Source organism: Pelophylax lessonae (assembly GCF_965119305.1).
Source record: "Pelophylax lessonae genome assembly, chromosome: 4".
NCBI lineage: Eukaryota > Metazoa > Chordata > Amphibia > Anura > Ranidae > Pelophylax > Pelophylax lessonae.
In genome coordinates, this window is record NC_138771.1 from 174,521,739 (window position 1) to 174,544,304 (window position 22,566).

The 22,566-nt window shown below is 42.6% G+C and overlaps 2 protein-coding genes across 4 annotated transcripts in view; one reads left to right on the forward strand and one right to left on the reverse strand.

Moving 5' to 3' along the window:
• The window catches only part of UPF2 (UPF2 regulator of nonsense mediated mRNA decay), a gene marked incomplete at its 3' end in the record, with an annotated part of 673,568 nt that overhangs the window by 172,956 nt on the left and 478,046 nt on the right, over nt 1-22,566 (reverse strand). The gene's annotated exons all lie outside the window — the stretch shown is intronic.
• DHTKD1 (dehydrogenase E1 and transketolase domain containing 1) overlaps nt 1-22,566 on the forward strand; it is a 59,611-nt gene that overhangs the window by 21,165 nt on the left and 15,880 nt on the right. For both annotated transcript variants that reach the window (XM_082254345.1, XM_082254344.1), the window contains exons 7-10: nt 5,374-5,572; nt 15,501-15,813; nt 16,248-16,332; nt 19,972-20,111. In XM_082254345.1, coding sequence (XP_082110471.1) covers nt 5,374-5,572; nt 15,501-15,813; nt 16,248-16,332; nt 19,972-20,111 — 737 coding nt within the window. The remainder of the gene's footprint in view (nt 1-5,373; nt 5,573-15,500; nt 15,814-16,247; nt 16,333-19,971; nt 20,112-22,566) is intronic.

Genomic DNA, 22,566 nt, shown 5'->3' on the forward strand with positions numbered 1-22,566 from the left:
TGAAAGGAAGCCAGAAGAAGTCCTGTTTTCAGCTTGTGAGAAGCCATGTGGGGGACACAACAAACATGTTGAACAAGGTGCTCTGGTCAGATGAGACCAAAATTTTACTTTTTCGCCTAAAAGTAAAACGCTATGTGTGAAAACTAACCCTGCACATCACCCTGGACACACCATCCCTACCGTGAAACATGGTGGTGGCAGCATCATGTTGTGGGAATGATTTTCTTCAGCAGGGACAGGGAACCTGGTCAGAGTTGATGGGAAAATGAATGGAGCCAAATACAGGGCAATCTTAGAAGAAAACCTGTCAGAGTCTGTAAAAGACTTCAGACTGGGATGAAGGTTTACATTCAAGCAGGACAATGACCCTAAACATACAGCCAGAGCTACAATAGAATGGTTTAGATCAAAGCATATTCATGTGTTAGAATGGGACAGTCAAAGTTCACACCTAAATCTAATTGAGAATATGTGTTAAGACTTGAAAATGTACTTGAAAAGGCTCTCTATCCAATCTGACAGAGATTGAGCTATTTTGCAAAGAATGGGCAAAAATTTCTCTCTCTAGATGTGCAAAGCTGGTAGAGACATCCCCAAAAAAGACTTGCAGCTGTAATTGCAGCAAAGGTGGTTTTACAAAGTATTGACTCAGGGGGGTGAATACAAATGCACACCACACATTTATTTGTAAAAAATGTTGAAAACCATTTATCATTTTCCTTCCACTTCACAATGATGTGCCACTTTGTGTTGGTCTATCACATAAAATCACAATATAATACATTTACGTTTTTGTTTGCAACATGACAAAATTCTGAAAATTTCAAGGGGTAACAATACTTTTCCAAGGCACTGTGTGTGTGCATAATTATATATAGATAGATATATATAGATAGATAGATAGATAGATAGATAGATAGATAGATAGATAGATAGATAGATTTTAGCAATGGAAGCTGTATTGTTCTAGACCTACAACATTCTTTATGAACCTGTGGATTTACCTTTGTACTGCCACTGACAATTTCATGGCATTCAGGTTAACCTTTAAAGCTTTAGAATGCATGTTTACTAGGAGGGTGAACTGTTAACTCTAGAGTCATTTGGTTTTTTTATTTGCAGTTATCTGGTCAATATGTTTGTGTTCATTGAACCTGAAAGCGCGGTGACATAAAGTAGCTTACGTTTTTTTCTTTTTTTTCCATCTGAGTATACTGTAAGGATAGTGTGTAAGCATGCAGCCAGCCTACACAAGTTGTTCAGATCTACAGTTCTTGTCCAGAAATGGTGCAGCCTAAATTGGACCTTTCTTCATTCTCCATCTCCCCATGGGCTCAACAAAGATCTTTCCCCTTGCCATTATAAACAAATTAGAAAATGTGACCAAGTAGCAACTGGGCTAATCTGAATAAATTAAATGAAAGATTATATCTGTTCTTTTATTTGCTTTTTGCTTTTATTTGTTCTTTTTTTTGCTTTATGCATTATGCTTTAGAACAGGGGTGCTCAAGCTTTTTGAAGTGCGACAGCCACGTAAGTGATTTGGTAACCGGTCGCGGGCCATAATGAACTATGGGGTTTTACCACCACCCCAAAACCACAAATGTAAGCAAGCCCTTACTCTCCTGAGCCCCCCTATAAGACTGCTTTCACACTGATGCACCGTGGTTTACCCGTGCCGTTGTGCACCTGCGACTTTCCTGTGGGTTAGCTGCACTTTGCAGAATCCCAAAAAAGCGCACTAAACCTGCAGGATATAATAGAAGTCTATGGCTCAGTGCAGCAAAGCCACATGTGCACTGCGGTGTGAAAGCAGCCTAATAACCCTTTTTTAGAAATGCTCATATGCCCATTGAAAAACTATGTGATGTTTAATAAGCTGACCTATTTCTCCTCCAGCTTCTGCTGGTGTCACTAGGCTGCTAGGAAGGTCCCAGGTGAAGTGAACTTGGTATCATCCACCTCGAACAGGGGCTGGCGCTACAGAGGAAACATTGGCTTATGCTCCCTCTGTGGCCGCTTGGTTCCTCCGCTGATGCTCTGAGATGGCGGTTAGCAGACCGCGATTTTGCCTTGCCACCATCCCAGAGCATGAGGTTGCCGGCCGCATCAGAGGGCCCACCTGGTCATGGGTTGAGCACCCCTGCTTTAGAGTTGGGAGTCAGTGGTCCAATGAGGTCTGACATATCCCACTGCTTTAATCACACTTGCTTTATTCCAGCTCATAATAACCGTGTCAAATAACGCAAGGTTCTATTAAAAATGAATTGCTAGTCCAGATACACCTAAAGTTTCCTTAGTCCTGCAAAGTCTCACAAATATCTCTAGATCCTGCCAGTAAAGCCCATGTCATGCAGTTTCCTGTAATGGGGTAGTAAAGCTGTGTTGCACTTGAGTTCAGAGCCTTGTTGTCATCCTAATGTAGGTCGTTTCTGATCTTCAGTGGGATGACAAGATGTTGCATGGCGTCCTGCTATCAGCATTGTCACAGCTGATTCTCAAGCATGTATATCGTCAATACGTACTTGGACACACCAGGTCCTGCCAACTGCCTTCTGGATTGACAGCACTGGCTCAGGTGGTGAAACCCTTCCACTATAAAGGCAGTGTCTGGGGGATTGGGGGGGGGGGGGTACATATGAGACTCAAATTAAGAAGAATTTTGCTCACTCAACTTTATTATTTTTACTTTGAGGCTTTTCATACATAGTAATTGGGTTTTGAAACTCTTTAGAATGTCAAGCTGGAGCCTTTAGATGTATTTTAAATGAAATGTCATCAACCACTAGGCGTTAGTTGATACTGTTATGTGCACTTAGAAGCTGGGAGACAGTGTGGTGAGGCCACATGGTAAGCAGGGCAGAATTTTTCAGACTTAGATGACCTCTTAGGCCTTATGCACAGTGGACGTTAAAAAAACGCCAGTGGCTTTGTAGTGAGTTTTTCAGCGTTTTTTACCTTTTTTGCATTGGCGTTTTTTAGCGTTTTTTTGGTGTTAGCGTTTTTAGCTAAAATCACCTCTTTGCTGTTTTAGTAACTCTGACTTTCCCACAATGCAATGCTTGCCAGTATTGCATTGCATGGGTGTGAAAGAAGGGTCCTACAACATTTTGTTTCAAATGTGGACCCTTTTCTCACCGCATCAAATTTGCATCGAATGGGTGTGAACACCCATGCGATGCGATTCTGTTAAGCTCACTGCATTTTTCAATCTGTTTCGGGGTGTTGTTCATGGAACATTAAGCCCCCGGTTCACATCGGGCAGATTTGACATGCGATTTGACAGGTCAAATCGCATGCCAAATCAGAGCCTATTGCCGGCAACGTCTCTGTCCGAATTGGTGCAACCCTGACATTGCGGCGCCGCACCGATTCCCAAAAGTAGTTTCTGCACTACTTTTGGCGACTTCAGGGCGATTTCAATAGACATCTGTGCATTAACCCATACAGATGTATTCCAAATCGCCCCCGATTCGCACCGACATGCGAGTTTGAAATTGTGCGCATTCAGCTGAGTCATTTCAAACCCGCCCTCAGTGTGAACAGGTAACGTTGCCGGCAATAGGCTCCGATTTGACTTGTGATTCGGCATGACAAATCGCATGCCAAATTGGCACAATATCAACAGGGCTTCATGTTCCATGAATAATATCCGGAAACAGATTGCAAAATGCAGTGCGCTTGCCAGAATCACATCACCTAGGTGTATACACCCATGCAACGCAATTAGGTGTATAGAAAAAAGGGTCCTCCAACATTTTGGTGCAAATGTGATGCAATTTGAGCCATACAAAATATATGGCTCAAATCGCATCGCACAGACATCACATGTGAACAGGAATTTAGTGCAAATCACATGCAGTGTTCAGCATGCACCAGTGTGAACCCAAGCTATGTTCCATGAACGACACCTCGAAACACAATCCAGGCTTAAAAAAAGCAATGGAATAAAAATCGTAAAAAATCGCCAGTTAGCAGCGTTTTTTTTGCGTTTATCAGCATTTATCAACGTTTATTGACGTTGGAGCGCTTTTACAGCTGAAAAACGCCACTCAAAACCTACTATTTTTTTTTTTTTTTTTTTTTTTTTACAGCCAGCAAGGACACATAGGGTAACATGCTGGGGCATTTATTGGCTGTAGAAAGAAAACGTCTTGATGCCAAAAACAGCAGCTTTAAAAAACGTCCAGTGTGCATGAGGCCTTATCTTTAACTTTCATGCTAACCAGCCTGATTAAGAAAAGTAAAAAAGAAAAAGGTTACTGGGAAACAAATAACTTTCAGAATCAATCCTCAGCAGGTGGCCATACAGTGTGCAAGAGCTTAAAGAACCCATGTAAAATCATCCCTGGGAGCCTCAGCTGTTGTGTACAGCCGTACATAAGACAATAACTACAGGATGCGGCTGTACGCAGGCATACGCCGGTATGTGCGTAAAGTCATGCTTTCTTGGTCGAGATTGTGTCCGTACAGGTTGCAGCATTATGCCAGTGTTGGCTTATGCCCGCATACAGCCGCATCCTGTAATTGTTTTCTATAGATGGCTATATGCAGCACCTGAATAATTTTACACAGGTTGTGTATATTCATAAACACTGTTTGGCCCCCTAGCAGCTGTCTTGAATTACTATGACTGTCGAGGCTTGATAATGAAAGCCTTCAATTTTTTTTTTACTCTTCTGTATAAGCCTGTTTGGATTGAAAGTAAATGGTAAAAGGTCATCTAAGTCCAACAATATTTGCCTAGTCGACTGTATGGCCTCATGATGCTGACCCCAGCTTCTGAGTACACATAACAGTATCCAATCACAAAGACTTGTAGTAGTTGACATTTCCCTTAAAGTACATCAAGAGACTCTTGTTTGACAGTGTGCATGAACCCCCCCCAAAACAAAAAAAAAAACAAATTCTTGCACAAGACCACTGGTTTTCTGTAAAATATTATATAGAAAAGCATGTTTGGTAACTTTTTATACATAGAATGGAATGCAATAATCTAAGGGCCACGTATAAGGTATTAGTAGCAGTGGTGTTGAGATGCCTTCACTTGCTGTTCTTTTGCAAGTGTTCAAAATGTTTTTTTTCCAGTTATGTTTATTATTTACCTCTACTGACGTTAATCCCCTTTTGTAGGAACATTTTATAAGAATGTAGCAGCTTTATAGGACTGTTATGTAGTTTCTGTATCATCCTTTAAGCACAGTTGGTCATAAGTTGGCCCCATTTATGAAGTCTTGCGTAATGACTGTCTGTATTGCCCTACGTATTTTGCTGAAACTTCACTAAACTTGTAGTGATGTCATTATTTAGGTTTTATTTTATTTCCCAACAAATTTGTAAATGGTGTAAGAAGTACTTTTTCCTGTGTTTTAGGTAAAATAGTTGACTGTGCTGTAGTTCATGTTAATGGAGATGTTCCAGAAGAAGTCCTCAAAGCAACAAGATTAGCAGTTGAATATCAGAGGCTTTTTAGAAAGGATGTGATTATAGATTTGTTGTGTTATCGGCAGTGGGGCCATAATGAATTGGATGAGCCCTTCTTTACTAATCCTGAAATGTACAAAATTATCCGGTAAGTCTAGAATTAAATAATTTCTGTGAATTTTCTTTATTTTCCTCTGGTTGTCCCCTTTGTATTCAGTAAAGACAATCTGTATTATAAAATATTTCTTTATCTTTTTTATTATGATAAATTAGTTTCTTATCTGGTAATAACCCCTTTGCGTTAAATGAATGTTTAAAATACACTATATTGTCAAAAGTTAAAGGACACCTTCCTTTACACACACATGAACTTTGTAAGAATATTTAATAATAATATCTCGCGCTCGTACTTCATTATGTCAGAATATTTATACTGCTCTGAATATAACAGTGTCTATTTATGGTTAATAAGCAAAGATCTGTGAGGAAGGAGAATCTTGACTTATTTCCACAAATCAATATGTAGTGAATTCTTTTTAATTGATTAATTTCTTTTTAAAAGCATATACCAATCTTAGTGAGTACAGTCTACAGTATGGAATATATATAAAATATTTATTCTCAAGACATGTATTCACAATAAATGATCAAACAAGAAGTGACACAAAAAGATAACTCTACATAACATACTAACTTCAAACAATCAATGCAATGTGATGTTTAGCTCAATAGTGAAAGTGAAAGCAAAACGAAAGCAAGATTACCATATCTCCAGGTATAGCATAAACCATAGGTATGTGTTCTATATAAACAGACCACAATTGTCTGCGAATCGCATAGCCGAAAGTCACTTCGCTGCAGATGAAGTGAGAATAAGCCACGCAAAACGGAAGACTAAAATCGCAAATAATGCACTAAATCTGATATTAATAAAAATGTATAAAAACAAAAATCAGCTTTTTAGAGAAAAATCTACCATGGTTTATACGGCTGAGATTGTAATCTTATTACCCTTAAATATGCAATATAAAACATATAAGGAAGGAAATAAACAATATTGAATAAAAGCAAATAACATAGCAAGGCATATTTACCACACTTAAGATGGCTGCTATCTTTAAATGGTCGTTACCAGAGTCCTAAGATGGATGCCTTTCTTAAGATGGTGGCTTCCCTCCAAGTTTCAGATGAATGATGGAGCAAGATGGAGTATGTCTGGATGAGTATATCAAGGGATGTAGTAGTGTGTATTGTATGTTGTCAGTATATGTAATGATGTGTGTCCTCTCTCGTATCTGGGTTGTTCTTTTATATGGTATGAACAAAGGGCTATAAAAATTACCATAAGTTAAACCCAGAGGGATGAAACATTATCCCCATTGGTTGGGGTATTCTATACCTTAACTGGTGAGGTCATAGACACACCTCTCCTGATAATTAACCCAATACTTGTATAATAAAATTAAAGAATGATTTCTCTATGTTCAAGAGTAACCATAAAACACAACATAAAACTTTGTCCATACTCCCAGTACATACATAAATGTCCATCTATTTCTCCATCATTTACCCTGGCAAGTAATGCCATTTCAATAATTATATTTTTAATACAATATAATATTCCTACATTGGAAATATCTAAATTATCCCAAGACTGCATTTGGTATTTCGTCCAAAGACGGCAGTGTTGCACCGTTCATTAAATTTGGTATATAGAAACAATTAGAATATATTCTTATCTGATGACCTTTGACCTCTTGGCTAGTGAAAAGCCATTCATTATTTGAATTCTGCCATTACTGTCAGGCATTTTGGCTGACCTGTAGAATTTATGTCACTTAGCCTAGTCCAAAGCAATTCTTATATGAACACTCCTACCACATGCCTTAAAATGAAGTAATTAGTATTCACTCTTAAGTCTAAGTAAGATTTGTTATATAACAAGAATATAAGCCCAACATATGGTAGACAAACAATTTCTAAATATATATGTATATGCCTTACATAATATAATGACATAATTATTGCTAAAATCTTCTCACGCATAATAATGTGTCTTTAAAAACTTATATATAGTTCATTTTAAATGTCTGCTAGAGTATACTGGGGTATTGTCCATTGTTAAATAATTATAGACAGACTGGCACTACCATTATGTCTTATCTGAAGAGGTGTCTATGTAAATCTTATTTACGATCTTAAAAGAAATACAAAGACCTCTGTTGAAACTCTATTCTCTCTTGTAAGCTTGTAAGAGACATTTTGCAAACGAACATATATGAACTTTCATTCACCTTGAACAAAATGGACGCTGCACTGTTCAGAATCTTATATGCATAAGATGAAATATACATGGCTTTTTAAATCCATTTTTTTTTCTATTATTATTTTAATCACCCCCAATAATCCAGACAACTTTAATGGCACCCCAGTCTCATGGCACTTTTCCACTGCGAGTACCGGCTCGGCTCCACTCGGCACTGCCTGGCCCTGCTCAGCTTTGCTTTTCATTTCAAATCTTTTTTATTGAAAATTTTTCAAACAACAGGGTATAACAATAAGCAGGTATGTATAATAATAATACGTGTAACAGCTTTTGTGAAACAGCAAACAGGTAATAATCGTAAAGCAGGATCCCTTAAACTGAAAAGCTTACATCATCCATAACAGGTATCAAATGGGGGGTTGGAGCATGACTACTTCACTCTATTCCATTGGAAATCACATAACAGTGGGAGTGCGCCATCTAGCGGCCGTCAATCAAATTACACACAAATATTCAGATTATACCAGTGGTCCCAGTTGGACCATAAGCCCTTTTCCTTACGGTAAGACTCACAATTGGGGGTTACAAGCAACTCGTACGTGTGGTGCAGTTGGGTGGTGTGGACGATGTCCTGGAGGGAGGGGGGTTGGCTATTCTTCCATTTTCTAGTAATACTCAGTCTAGTTGCAAATAGGACGTTCAGTACTAGTTTACGGAGCGCTCTTGGGATAGTCTCTATGGTCAAGTTCAAAAGTCCCAGTTCCGGTGTCGGGTTCAGGGGTAGCTGAGTAATAGAGGTTAACAGCTGGAAAACCTCAGACCAGAGGGCGCGGATTGGTGGGCAGTCCCACAATAGATGTTTTATAGTGCCTGTTTTGCCGCAGGAACGCCAGCATGTCGGAGGAGTGTCGTTATGGAACTTCGCTATTATGTCAGGTGTGAGGTACCATCTAAGTGGAATTTTAAGGTGCATTTCTCTAATGGAGGCACTCAAGGAGGCTTTACTACTCAGGGAAAGGGCCTTGGACCACTGTTGAGGGGAGAAGGACTCCCCCAAATCTCGTTCCCATTTGAGCAGGGGAGGAGACTTGGAGAAAACGCCTTTTTCGCTTAAAATAGGATAGATAGTGGAGATACCCTTCGCCCTCTGAGAGGAAGACGTGAGGAATTCCCAAATTCTCTTCGGGATGTTGGCCCTGAATTGGGGATTACGCTGCAGGCAGGATTTGATTTGGACATGTCTATACCATTCGGTCTTGGGGATATGGAACTCCGAAGACAGTTGTGGGAAAGATTTAAGGATACCACCAGTATATAGGGCGTCAAGAGTGGTGATTCCATGGTCTGTCCAGGGACCCAGATTCATGTCTGGGACTACCTGGAGGAGGCTAAGTATAGGTAGAGAAATAGTCGTGAGCGGGGTGAATTTCCATCGCGAGTGTGTCAGTTGCAGCCATGCCGCGATTGAAGCTCTGACGGTCGGAGGCAAGTACGCCGGGACCTTGTCCCTAGTTTGCCTACTACAGAGCCATGAGACGAGGTCTCCGCGAGGAGCTAGATGTTGTTCCAGTTTCCCCCAGACAGTGTCTGGGGAGCTCTGGAACCACGTGCGAAGCTGCGAAAGGACGGTTGCCAGGTAGTACTCTTCCAGGTTGGGCACAGAAGCTCCCCCTGCTTCTCTAGACTTCATTAATAACCCCCTCGCACAACGGGCACGCTTCCCCTGCCATAAATGGCGGGACACCATCGACTGCAAAGCTAGTAGGAACGATCTGGGGATGGGGATGGGAATTGACCTGAAAAGGTACAGCAGTTTGGGTAGTGTACACATCTTAAAGGCGGCTAGTCGCCCCGACCATGTCAACTCAAATTTCGCTAGGTTCTGAAGTTCTTTCGATAGCTGGATTTTGAAGGGGAGGAAATTTGCCTGGAATAGGAGGTTGGTGGATCTGGTGAGGGTTATGCCTAGGTAAGTAACCCCGTCGTCCGCCCATTTGTATGGAAATGATCTAGTGAGAAGGTTTCTAGTTACTCCATCTATACCAATGTCTAGCATAGTCGATTTAGCCTCGTTCACTTTGTACAACGAGACTTCCCCGAATTCTGCCAGAATAGATTTGATTCGTGGAAGGGATGATGTTGGGTTCGATACCATCAGGATAACATCATCAGCAAATAAGCTGATGCGGTGTTCCTGAGGTCCCACATGAATCCCGGTGATGCAGGGGTCTGTACGCATTTTTTGGGCCAGGGGCTCAATGGCTAAATTAAAAACCAGGGGCGATAGGGGGCACCCTTGCCGTGTGCCGTTTGTGATATGGAAAGGTGAGGAGAGGGATGTGTCGACCAGGACTCGAGCCGTCGGGTGGGAGTATAGCGCCAGGATAGCAGCATGCATTCTGCCATCTATACCAAATCTGCGGAGAACCTCCTGGAGATATCCCCAGTGGACTCTATCGAATGCCTTCTCTGCATCCAAAGATAGGAGCAGAGAAGGCATTCTATTGGAGTGTGCAGCGTGGATAACATCTATAAGTCTTCTAGTCGCGTCAGCAGAGTGCCTACCTAACGTGAAACCCGATTGGTCTTCGTGTATTAGGCTTGGCATCAGTGGCATCAGTCTATTAGCGACTACCTTGGCATAAATTTTGATATCAGAATTGAGCAAGGAGATGGGACGGAAATTTTGTGGGGTTGACGGGTCTTTGCCTGGTTTGGGTAGGGTCACGATGGTAGCTTCAAGCATCTCCTTTGGGAAAGCTGAGGTATCTGCGGCAGCATTGAACACCGCACACAGATGGGGCGCCAGTATGTCTGTCATGTTCTTGTAGTAGTCGTTTACTAGACCATCTGGGCCAGGGGATTTCCCAGTCGGCAAGGACCCTATGGCTGCCTGAACTTCTTCCACTGTGAAGGGGGCGTTAAGTTGTGTGGTTTGTACGGGCGAGAGGGAAGGTAGTGAAATACTATCTAGAAACCGCTTTATATGGTCGGAGGTGGGGGGGAGGGAACAGAATCCTTCAAGTTGTAGAGGGATTCATAGTAGCTGCTGAACGCGTTAGCTATGTCCCTAGGGTCGTGCAGTCGTTCGTTCGTATGGGGGTGGACGATGGATTTGATTTTAGTTTTAGTACGTTGTCCCTTAAGCTTGGCAGCCAAAAGCTTGCCAGCTTTGTTGCTGGTGGCATAGTACGTCGCCTTGGCTCTTTGGAGGTTACGTTCGTAAGTGTCTAGGAGATGAGTGCGGAGTTCTCGTCTGAGCGTCAAGAGTCTGGATTTTAAGTCAGTGGAAGGTTTGGTCTGGTTCTGGGTTTCCAGAGCGGCAATATCTTTCGTGAGTTTATCTACCAATTGGGAGCGTCTCCTATTTGTCCTACGCTGCAATTGAATGAGTACCCCTCTACTGAATGCCTTGTGGGCGTTCCAAAGAGTCGCGGACTCAGATACCGACCCCTGATTGGTCTCAAAAAATTCGATTAGGGAGTTTTTCAGAAAATCGACATTGTCCGGGCGTTTGAGTAGAGCAGCATTAGCTCTCCAGGGTTTTGTCGCTTTGGGTTTTTGTGACAGTGAGAGTTCAACACTCACTGGGGCGTGATCGGACCATGTGATCGGGGTTATCTCTGAGTCCACTGCCCTTTGGAGCAAAGTCAAATCAGACAAGATAACATCAATACGCGAATACGTGTTGTGCACCACAGAGTGGTGGGAGAATTCCCTATCGGAGGGATGATGGCACCTCCAGATGTCATATAGGTCATGCTTGTGGATGAAATTTTGCAAAGACGGAAGGCATCTGGTGGTGGCAGCTGAAGTGTCCACAGATCTGTCTGGGGGGAGGTTGAAGTCACCACACAGCACCAAGGGGCCTTTTTGGACCGAACGGATTTTAGTCATAGTTCTATTCAGGAACCGGAGTTGGTGAACGTTGGGAGCATATATAGAGACCAAAGTTACTGTAAATCCATCAATGGAGCAGACTATGATCAAGTATCTGCCGTTGGCGTCCGTGACTGAGGTGATTAATTCGAAATCCAAGTCCTTGTGTATGGCCAGTAATACACCCTTCCGTTTCTTAGAGCAAGAGGCTGTGAAAACCGTGGGGTATTCTCTATGGGAACAGAGGGGAGCATGTTGGTCTAAGAAGTGAGTCTCTTGTACACTAACAATGGCAGCTCTGTTCTTAATGGCCGTGCGCCACAAAGAAGTGCGCTTAGCTGGGTGATTGAGGCCGTTGGCATTGACAGATAGAATTTTAACCGTCATGTGTGCGTGGAGGTGAGTGCGAGGGATCAGTACTCACGGAACCATCGATAGACATAGTGTAGGTAGATGGATGAGTGGAGAGTCGGGAGTTGACAGTGTAGTCTCCTGTAGTCATGTAGAGGAATCTTGCAGAAATGCGAATCTTGAGGGGTATCCCGGTGATTCCGGGGACAAACACATCTTCTCGAGGCAGATCAGAGTCTGTTACACCTGCAGAAGAGGGAGAAAAGGAACAACACAAGACCAGACAATACAGACATAGAACACAAAAGCAGAAGGAAACCATAGGCTGGGATAGCCGTTTCCAGTCGGGGGTGAGAACAGTTCAACAGCCAAACGGGCTAAACGCCTCTAGACGACAAGCTTGGAGTGGAACAGGATTCCAGAAAAAAGTCCGGAGAGAAAAAAACAAAAAAAACAGGATTGCGAGCCCAGTCAATCAAGTGTCTCTCGAGGTGCGTTGCGGCATGGATTGCCATTGTGGGGGAACTCTGCTCGGGGATTTTTTTGCTCCCGGGGGGGGTACTGGGTCGGGGATGATGCCCCATGAGTGAAGCAGGGATATGCCCCTATCTAGCGTGGTGATCATGTATGATTCTCCATTCCTCTCCACCGAGATCTTGGAGGGGTGTTTCCACTTGTACGGCAGGTTGTGGTTTCGCAGAGCCTTGGTGATAGTAGAAAGTTGTCTACGTGTGTCCAGAGTATGCTTAGACAGGTCTGCAAAAATTTGTATAGCGGAGTAGGGATCAGGTAGATTGCCCAAGGACCTAGCCTTGTTCAGGATAGCTTCTTTGGTCTGGTAGAAGTGCACACGGAGCAACGTATCGCGTGGCACATGTTGCGGGAGAAAAGGGGGTTTAGGAACCCTGTGTATACGGTCAATCGTCAGCTCCAGGGGAGTCGCTCCAGGTAAAATCGCTAAAAACGCATCAGTGGCAAATTTGTGTAGCTCAGCAGGAAGCACAGTCTCAGGAATGCCACGGATCTTAAGATTGTTCCTTCTGGAGCGGTCCTCCAGATCTGCGATTTTAGCTTTCAGCCATTGTCGCTCATCCAAATTTTCTTCATGCGCTTCCACCAAATCATTTACTGTAGTCACAATCTCAGATACAGAGGATTCCACAGTGTGAACCCTTTCCCCTAATGAGAGAACTTCAGCAGAAAACTTAGTAGCAAGGGAGACTATATCTGCCTGGAGGGAGGTGTGGAGGGCATACATCATGTCCTTTAATGCCGTGTCCATGATAGGTTGGCCAGCTGTGGGGAAGGCAGCGAAGGGAGAGGACCCCAGGGAGATGGGCAGTAGTGGGTTACTCGAGCTCCCAGGCTGTGAGGCCTTGTCTGCGGGATCCAGCCGTATTTTAGATTTGGCCGGGCTTGTACATGCAGGGCTGGATGGTGCAGAAGCGAAAGGAGAAAGGGTACCTGGTTGCTGGGTGCCAGAAGGGGCTGTATCTTCCGGCAGGTCGGTGTAATGTACCCTTTGCTTCCCCGAGGCGGCAAGGCCCGGAGCGCCGGCGCCATCTTGTCGACCGCCTCGGGCCGGCATCGGGAAGAACGCCGTCAGTTTCTTCGGTCCCTTTACATCCTTCCTCTTGCGGGACATCGCGGTGTGTAGCCACAAGCAGCCGGAGTCAGATGGAGGTGAAAATCCTGTTCACGTCGCTGGGGATGGCGCTGGATGGAGTCGTCGGCCGGCGGAGCTAGAGCTCAAGCGTCCATCACCATCCCGCGCTGGCCACGCCCCACCTCAGCTTTGCTTTTCCACTGCGTGGTACGAGTCGGCACCTTTCGGCACTGTATAGGTTCTACTTGGCTCCGTTTGCTTTTCCACTAAAGTAGTAAGTGGGTGGGATTACAATGATTCTCTGACCAACCAGTGGCGAGTAGTGACGAACAATCAAGGCTGCATGCAAAGGATTGTGGGATATGGTATAGGTACGGAAGGCTTGGAACCACAACCGAGGTGGTACTGTTTAAGCGAGCCATACCGAGCCCTACCATGTACTGGAAAAGCACTGCCGTACCAAACCGTACCGAACCGTTCTAACAGGTACCATGCAGTGGAAAAGCGCCAAAGTGAGCCAAACCGATCTGTTCCATGCAGTGGAAAAGCGCCATTTGTCTGTAGGGTTCAATATTGAGTTGGCCCACTCTTTGCAACTTTAACAGCTTCAAATCTTCTGGGAAGGCTGTCCACAAGATTTAGGAATGTGTCTATGGATGGTTGACCATTCTTCTAGAAGCGTGTTTGTGAAGTCAGGCACTGATGTTGGACAAGAAGGTCTGGCTCGCAGTCTCCACTTCTTCATCCTAAAGGTGTTCTATCGCATTGAGGTGCAGGCCAGTCAAGTTCCTCCACCCCAAACGCGCTCCTCCATGTCTTTATAGACCTTGCTTTGGGCATTGGTGTGCAGTCATGTTGGAACAGGAAGGGGCCATCCCCAAACTGTTCCCACAAAATTGGGAGCCTGAAATTGTCCAAAATGTGTTAGTATGCTGACACCTTAAGTGTTCCCTTCACTGAAATTAAGGGGCCAAGCCCAACCCCTGAAAAAAAAACCCACACCATAATCCCCCCTCAAAGTGATAGAACAACTTTGGGAGGAATTAGAGCATAGACTGCGAGCCAGGCCTTCTCTTCAACATCAGTGTCTGACCTCACAAATGTGCTTCTGGAAGAATGGTCAAACATTCCCATAGACACACTCCTAAACCTTGTTGACAGCCTTCCCAGAAGAGTTGAAGCTGTTATAGCTGCAGAAGGGTTGGCCAACTCAATATTGAATCCTACTGACTAAGACTGGGATGCTAATAAAGTTTAAGTGCGTGTAAAGGAAAGTGTCCCAATACTTTTGACAATATAGTGTATGTAAGTACTGCATGTAAAATGTGTGGATAAAACTTTGGTTTGAAGATAGTAAATCTGCAAGGCTTATTAACAGAAGTGGTCCTTGGAGAAAAAGAGGTTGAATTACAAATTTCAATTTAATTTATTAGGTGAAGATTCTCAACTCCAGTGATCCAATCATATTTGCAAATTCTTTTTTAATTGCATGTGATTGGGAATTTAAAGTGAAATCAACTCTATAGTGTAGTGACATGGCTTTAGCCGCTAAAGCCCCGTACACCTGGGCCGAATGACATTGGCCAGTTCAATAAAAACCGGCCGACATTCGGCCTGTGTGTAACGGTTTCTATCGGACGAGCATGCTGGAAAACCAGCAGCCGACCGACTCCCAATCCGCGCCAATGGCTGAGAACGCTGATCAGAGTTTTCTGGTGGGGGTGTCATCCCCCTGTCAGAACCCAACAGCTCAGCAGAAGAGATCACTGTAGTAACGTCAGATCGTTAGTACAGTGGTTCCGACCGGAGCTGACTATTTATTTTTGGTTCAACGTAGCAAAAAAAAAAATGCATAGTGTATACCAATCTTTAGTGTTGAATTTCCTTCTAAGTGACAGGGGATGTAGCGTTTATTCATAATTAATTCACAGATGTTAATTTCATCTAACCAAATACATGGCTACTTCTGTTTAGATCGCGAAAGAGTATCCCAGACGTATATTCAGAACGTTTAATATCCGAAGGGTTAATGACGGAAGATGAAATCTCAGACATCAAGACATCTTATTATGCAAAGCTTAATGATCATCTTGGCAATATGACTCTTTACACTCCTCCCCCGAACAACCTTCAAGATCACTGGAGTGAAATGGTAGAACCAAATGCACGCATTACAACATGGGACACTGGTGTTCCTGCTGACCTGCTTAGGTTTATTGGAGCCAAGTCTGTGGAGGTTCCTGAAGAGTTTCAACTGCATAGCCATCTGCTCAAGATGCATGCACAGGTTGGTTCTAAATGAAAATGCTTATTATGCGTGCTCATAGGGACCCTTGTCATTCCTTTCGCTTTTAAATTTATCTATGCACAGAGGTTTTTGCAAGCTCTATATTGCACTCTGTATTCTGTCGCAGTGCTTTAGCAATCTTTAGACAGCAGCCATAAAACTTTAAAAACCAACGTTAGCTTTCCCATATACAGTGACATCGTCCCTCATTGACAAATTATTTTCTGACATAAAAGAGTAGTGTCAGGGAATTAGGTTCCAACGTAAGTTACAGCATCTCTATGATCCCTACAGTGCATTTAAGAAGAAAATGTGGTCCCTACTCTGTTGTAATAGCAGCCTATGTTTCTAATAAAGTTTTTGTGTGCGATTTGTAGATCTGCCTGTATATTGCTTTTTTTTGTAGATTAGGTTATACTTTTTTTTTTATTTAGTCTAGAATACAGAAGTTGCAGGAAGGAACAAAGTTGGATTGGGCTACAGCTGAAGCTTTGGCTTTTGGGTCGTTACTTTGCCAAGGTAATACAATTACCTGTTTTTTTCCTATTATAGATACTGTATAGAACTTTCTGTAAATAAGCCGTGATTATTAGGGGTGCGGAAGAGCTTAAAACAAACCTGTAAATAAACCAAGCAGTCTAAAAAGAATGCACTTCATGCTGCCTGGCAGTACCTTTATTTTGAGAAGGACCTCCACTGCTTGCAACATAAGCTTCACTGAACCCTATTGCATCTTTTGGAATTCCTTTGCTGCACTTCCATCCTGACTCCTTTTACTGTTTCACAGACAGGTGCAGTGCCGCTTTGTTGGCCACTAAAGCTCCCATCTTTTGGATGTGGGATAGTTTGATGAAGGTGGAATGCAATAGTTCTGAGTTTGTCAGGGATTCCTAGATCTGTGTATCTGGGTCCAGGGGGTGCCTATGCACACTGAAGATGGCTTATTTACATGGTGACTCCGGTTACTGTTTTTTGGATTGATGAGTTTATTTTGTAGTTGCATTTGCAAAATATCATGTGATCTCCTAATAAAGCGCCATCATCCATATTGTTAGAAATAAATGTAACGTTTACTGAAGTTTCATTAGTCTTGTGTTCCGATTGGGTATAAACTTGGTCATAGACAAGAGCATATCCCTCAAAAAACTGGCAAGTAGTTATCTAACTGTCCTTTCCATAACTTTCCTGAGACCCACCTCCATTCCTCTCTTAATGCAAGCCCATTTCTTCCTACTGTGTATGCTGCACTTGTCTCCTTAGCAAAGTGAAGTATGAGCCAGATTTTACGAGAAGTTGCAACACTTTTATGTGTGGTAACATGAGTATATTTTTTTTATTGTCTTTTCTAGAATACTAGAATACACAATCTCAAAATTATGAGCTTCACTTGCTTTTATCCAGCTCTTTAAGGGCAGCATTGGATTTTTTTTTTCAATAGCAAAAGACGAGGTTGACTTTGATCTTTTTTTAATTCTGTCATTTTGTAGTATTTTGGAAATTTCTGTATTGCAGGTCTCTGAAATATTTGCATTTAATTGAGTATCCAAAGTAATAAATAAGATACCTCCCCCAACCCCCCCCCCCCCCCCAGAGGAAGAACTAGTAGTCAAACATAACCAGTGTGCATGGGTTGTGTATAAACAATAAAAGAAACCAGTGTGCTCCCTCCAATGGCCAATAAGACATAGACCCATATTTGGGAACCTAAACTAAAGCTCCATAACCAGAGCAGATATCGTCTCTCCTGCAGCCAGACCCCCAAGAGAGAAAGAAAACAAAAGGAAAGAAAGACAAAAAAAAGAAAAGGAGAATAGCCCACACCACGATGGGCAAAGAAAGAAAAGGAAGAAAAAAGAACATAAGAAAAGGAAAAGGACAAGAACAAATTAATCAAACGTCCCCCCCGCGCCGGACCCCTTTCCCCTTTCCATCCGACCGCAGCTATGGAGCCTGCAAATACGCAATCCAGGGGTTCCACATGCGGTCGAATCTATGTTGCCTATCCAAACGAATGCTAGCCAACTTTTCATTAAGCATAATCCACGACATTTTATGTTTCACCTGCAATATATTGAGTCCAGGCGTCTTCCAAGCACACGCTATAGTAATGTTTGCCGCCAGGAGAATAAAAAATATAAGGGAACGGATATGTTTGGGTATCTCAACTGGCAAATCCGAAAACAGCACCTTCTTGGCGTCTCTACCGATCCTCTGGCCCATTGCCGAGTGTATCAAGTTAATCGCCCAAATCCAGTAGCGCCGAACCTTCAGGCAGCTACACCATACATGGTATATATCCCCGTGCTGCCCACATTGTCGTAAACATAGGGGGGAAGTGCCGGGAAACAATTTAGCTAGTCTCGTTGGCACCAAGTACCACCGGGATAGCACCTTATAGTTCGCCTCAACTAAAGTGGTGTTGAGTATACCCCTGTGCACCATAGTCGACCACCTGTCCCAATCCTCCTCGTCAATAGATTACCCCAAGTCAGTCTCCCATGCCAGCTGATAGGAAGGCTTAGTAGTCGGGTTGGTAAATAGTCTGTACAGTTCCGTGATTCCCCCCCTCATCCCAGACCTCCCCATGCATCTATTCTCGTACAGAGTTCTAGTCGTGATGTCAGTGTGGTCATCCTTGAGGGTCCGAAGGAAATGGGTAATTTGGAGGAGGCGATAGGACTCCCCATGAGGCATCTTCAGTATCTCCCTGAAATAGGTAGAAGGCCGTACGTGGTCTATGAAATGACCTATTCTATAAAGTCCCTTGTCAATCCACCACTGGAATTGAGAAACCTGAAGCCCTGGGGGGAAGTGAGGGTTATTAAAGAGGGGAGCCGCCGGCGTGTGAGGGGACAGAAGAGGATATATCTTACATGCTACGTCCCACAATCTCAATGAATGGGACAGAGCAGGGCACAACACTGCCCTCCGTTCCCTGTCGGTAAGCCACAGCAGAAGATCCAAAGGCATGGTTCGGCAAGCCTGCGCCTCCAGATCCACCCAATGCGGCCTATTAAAAGTAGAAAAAACCTGATATAATTGTGCCAACTGGGCCGCCCTGTAGTATCGCAGGAAGTGGGGGACTCCCAGCCCCCCTTCTAATTAGATTTGTACATAGTGGAACGGGCCAGCCGGCTCCCCCCCTTATGCCAAATAAATTTGTAAATAAGGGCCTTTGACACTGTTTAGGGTAAACTAATGCAATAACTGGTTCATTGGATGTAGTAGCAATTCTCAATTCATTTTTAAGGTGCTTATCAGATGTTTTGGTTCTAATGTTGCCCTTCATCCTTTAAAATAGTTGTTTACAGATAAAGGTGCTGCCAAAAACAGATCACATGAATAAGGCGTGTTTGTGAAGAGTGGGATATTTTTCTTTAGGGAGATAAAACGTATAAAAGTCTAGTAAAGAGACACTGTCAAATTTTTCTTCCGCTGCACGTGTTCGCATTCGCAAAAATGTGTAAATGCATTTTTACAAAAATTCCATAAAAATCAACATTTTTAGGTAAGTTTACGGTTTTGTGTTGGGCCACACTAATAGCCGTCTTGGGCCACAGGTTGGACACCCCTTGGTTAAGTGGTGGTAAAAGCTGTGAAGAGAACCAATCACTTTAAGTACTCCTTATAAACGCTAAAAAATAAATAAAAAATAAAAAAGTAACTGCTTAAAATCAAACTATATTGTATAATTTGCACTTTTCAAGTAAATGAAATTGTCTGCAAAATAAGGGAAAATCTCAAGCTGTCATGTCTTCTCATTTACCATTGCAATGAGAACTGTAGTACTTTGGATTGCAATAATTTTCTGTCCCAGTGACAGTGGTCACCAAGAGTATTCAGGAGGGCGATTCTACCCAGATGGACTTGGAAGGCAATTCAATTTAACAAGAGTTTGAATACTTCCAGACACTACCCAAAATTAAATTTGTGGCTTTAGATTTTTTATGATTAATAATAAATGGTATGATTACATTTAAGTTGTAATATGAATATGTAAGTGAGTTCATGGACATAACTGCAAAGTCCAAAGCATTCCTTAAAAATAACCATAAATATGTAGTGGGCTGTATATGTTATGTCTAGCATTTATTTTACTGATGGATCACAAGCATCAGAGTGCCTATAATCTGATATTATTTCTGTTGTGTTATTAAGGGCTTAATGTTCGAATAAGCGGACAAGATGTAGGACGTGGAACCTTCAGTCAAAGACATGCCATGGTGGTTTGTCAAGCAACTAATGACACCTACATTCCTTTAAACCACATAACACCTGACCAGAAAGGCTTTTTGGAGGTGTGTAATTTGCATATGACCAAATATAAGTACTTGTTCTTGGTGTTTTAAAAGGAATTCTAACTTTAAAGCAAAATACAGAACTGAAAAAAATGCATATTCGGATAGAGCTATGGGATTTATTTACTAAAACTGGAGAGGGCAAAATCCAATCTGCTTCCAGATTTTTGTGTTAAGTTTAATTGAACAAGCTGAAGTTAGAAGCCGATTGGCTATCATGCTCAGCTACACCAGATTTTGTACTCCAGTTTTCAGTAAATCAAAATGTCTTCTTTTGTTTTTTTGGTATACTATTTGGTGTATAGGGATGTGTTTATGATGTAATTCTTACCCAGAAATAAGAGCCTAGGGCAGTGGTGGCTACCCTTGGCACCCCAGATGTTTTGGAACTACATTTCCCATAATGCTAAACTACACTGCAGAGTGCATGAGCGTCATGGGAAATGTAGTTATATATTTTATTTCATTATTGTCATTTTTGCTGCTTCAGTGTAATTAGGGGAAAAGCCAGTATTCACAACACTCCATTGTTTACTTTAACCTAAACCATAGGATGTATTAGATCAAAGACCCAAAACATCAGGTGGCGCTAATCATAAATAATATGCTTCAATATGCAATATATAAAAAAAATTGTGTAAAATTGATAATAATAATAATAGCACACCTGATCAAGTCAGTGTGCCATGCCAGAATGTATACAAAATGTAAACTCAAACTTATAGCACACTCCACCTGAATGATAATAATACTGAAGTAATGGGATATGAAAAATATATATATATATCTATATCAAAACATCTGTCAGATCATAATGCCATCAAATAATCAGTCCATATAGAAGGATCACTGAGTACACCATGTGAGGGAAGTCTAATGGTCAAACTTCATAGTCCTTTACCACACCCCGTGCAGCCTCTCCCAATGGTCACACACTCATCGGGAGATAATGGGTTAAAAGCCTGTCATTTCCACGTGATGTTACTTGGAACTCACTGGCTGGACCCTGGAGTGAAATACACTCAGCCGAATGGGATACACCCTCCTGGGCTTAACACCGATCTCCAAACAATCCCCTTCAAGCAGGTGGATTAAAGAAGGGCCCCAAGATCTTTATCCCCAAGCTGGATTGCACACTGCACCAAACAGCACGGATCATATAGCATGCAAAAAGGGGAGGGAACAGATCATAGTGTAGTAAGCATAAACTTAGTAATAAATAATTCCCAAGTAATCCCCCTTCATACACCGCACTTACACAGATCATAAAATTAAAACACTTTAAAATAGCCGTTGTGTCGGCGGGACCTAAATCACCCTCATCTCTCACCCAGCCACCGGCCCGCAGTGTACCGATGAGGAGAAGGTGATCCTGAACGGTCCGTAGGTGTAACTAGAGCCGTGTAGTCACTCCCTGGTATGGTATTTTACTTTAAACTTGCTTCAGTGTTGCCCCAAATTTGACTGCAAATCTCCCACACACAAACAATGTAAACTGGCATTCACCATAATGAACACACATGTACAGATACAGATACTGATATCCGTCTTTATTCCCTGTAGAGGGCCTGGGAACCTCTAAAACTAAGATTGCTCAATAATGCAACCAGTGACCACATGGCTGCTGGCTGTGGCCTAACCCCTCAATTCTTCAGTAGTGATTCTCTACTTTATGTAGAAAGAGCTTACATTGACAGTGAACAAATATTTGAAGGCACCACATCCAATTTACATCAGAATGGAGGAATCCCTAACCCATAAAGTGGAAGGATGAGAGGGGATTAAAATAGTGGACACTGTGGCCTTTTCTGGTGTATAGGGATGACAGACTAAAATATCTTGACCAAATTTTATTGCCAAATATGAAGTTAAAATACATAGATGCATAACGATTAAAATTATATAAAAACTAAAAAACTCTATTTTATATTGAGGGCCCGAAGGCTGAACAATGCCATGATTGGTACATGGGGGGGGGGGGGGGGGGCATCATCCATCTTGTTGCTGCCTCTGCACATTTCGCAGGGAAAACAACCAACTTCCTTAGGCGAACTTCAAGGAATGGTGATCTAAAATCATATATGTTAACAACAATGTCGATACATAGTATAGCAAAGTTAGTAGACATCCAGACAGGCCAATACATCGATAAATCAACAACCGTTTACAACTACATTCTGTTCCACTCCTTAGGGTTGAAAAATTCCACCTAAACAGACTCTCCCAGGTGGAAGAAAGGGGGCCAGGGCATCCAACACTGAAGAGGGGGTGAGCACAGGGGACCTCCACAAGACAAACTGGAAAAAAGGACAGCAGCAGGGAAAATAACATTAGTGTCATCAGATTTAGTTATGCATAGATACATCTCTCCAGAGTTTGACTTCTAATAGGGTCTATACTTTATAATTAGGATGAAAATTGTAGCAAACATGCCATATGGTAGTGTATATGGATC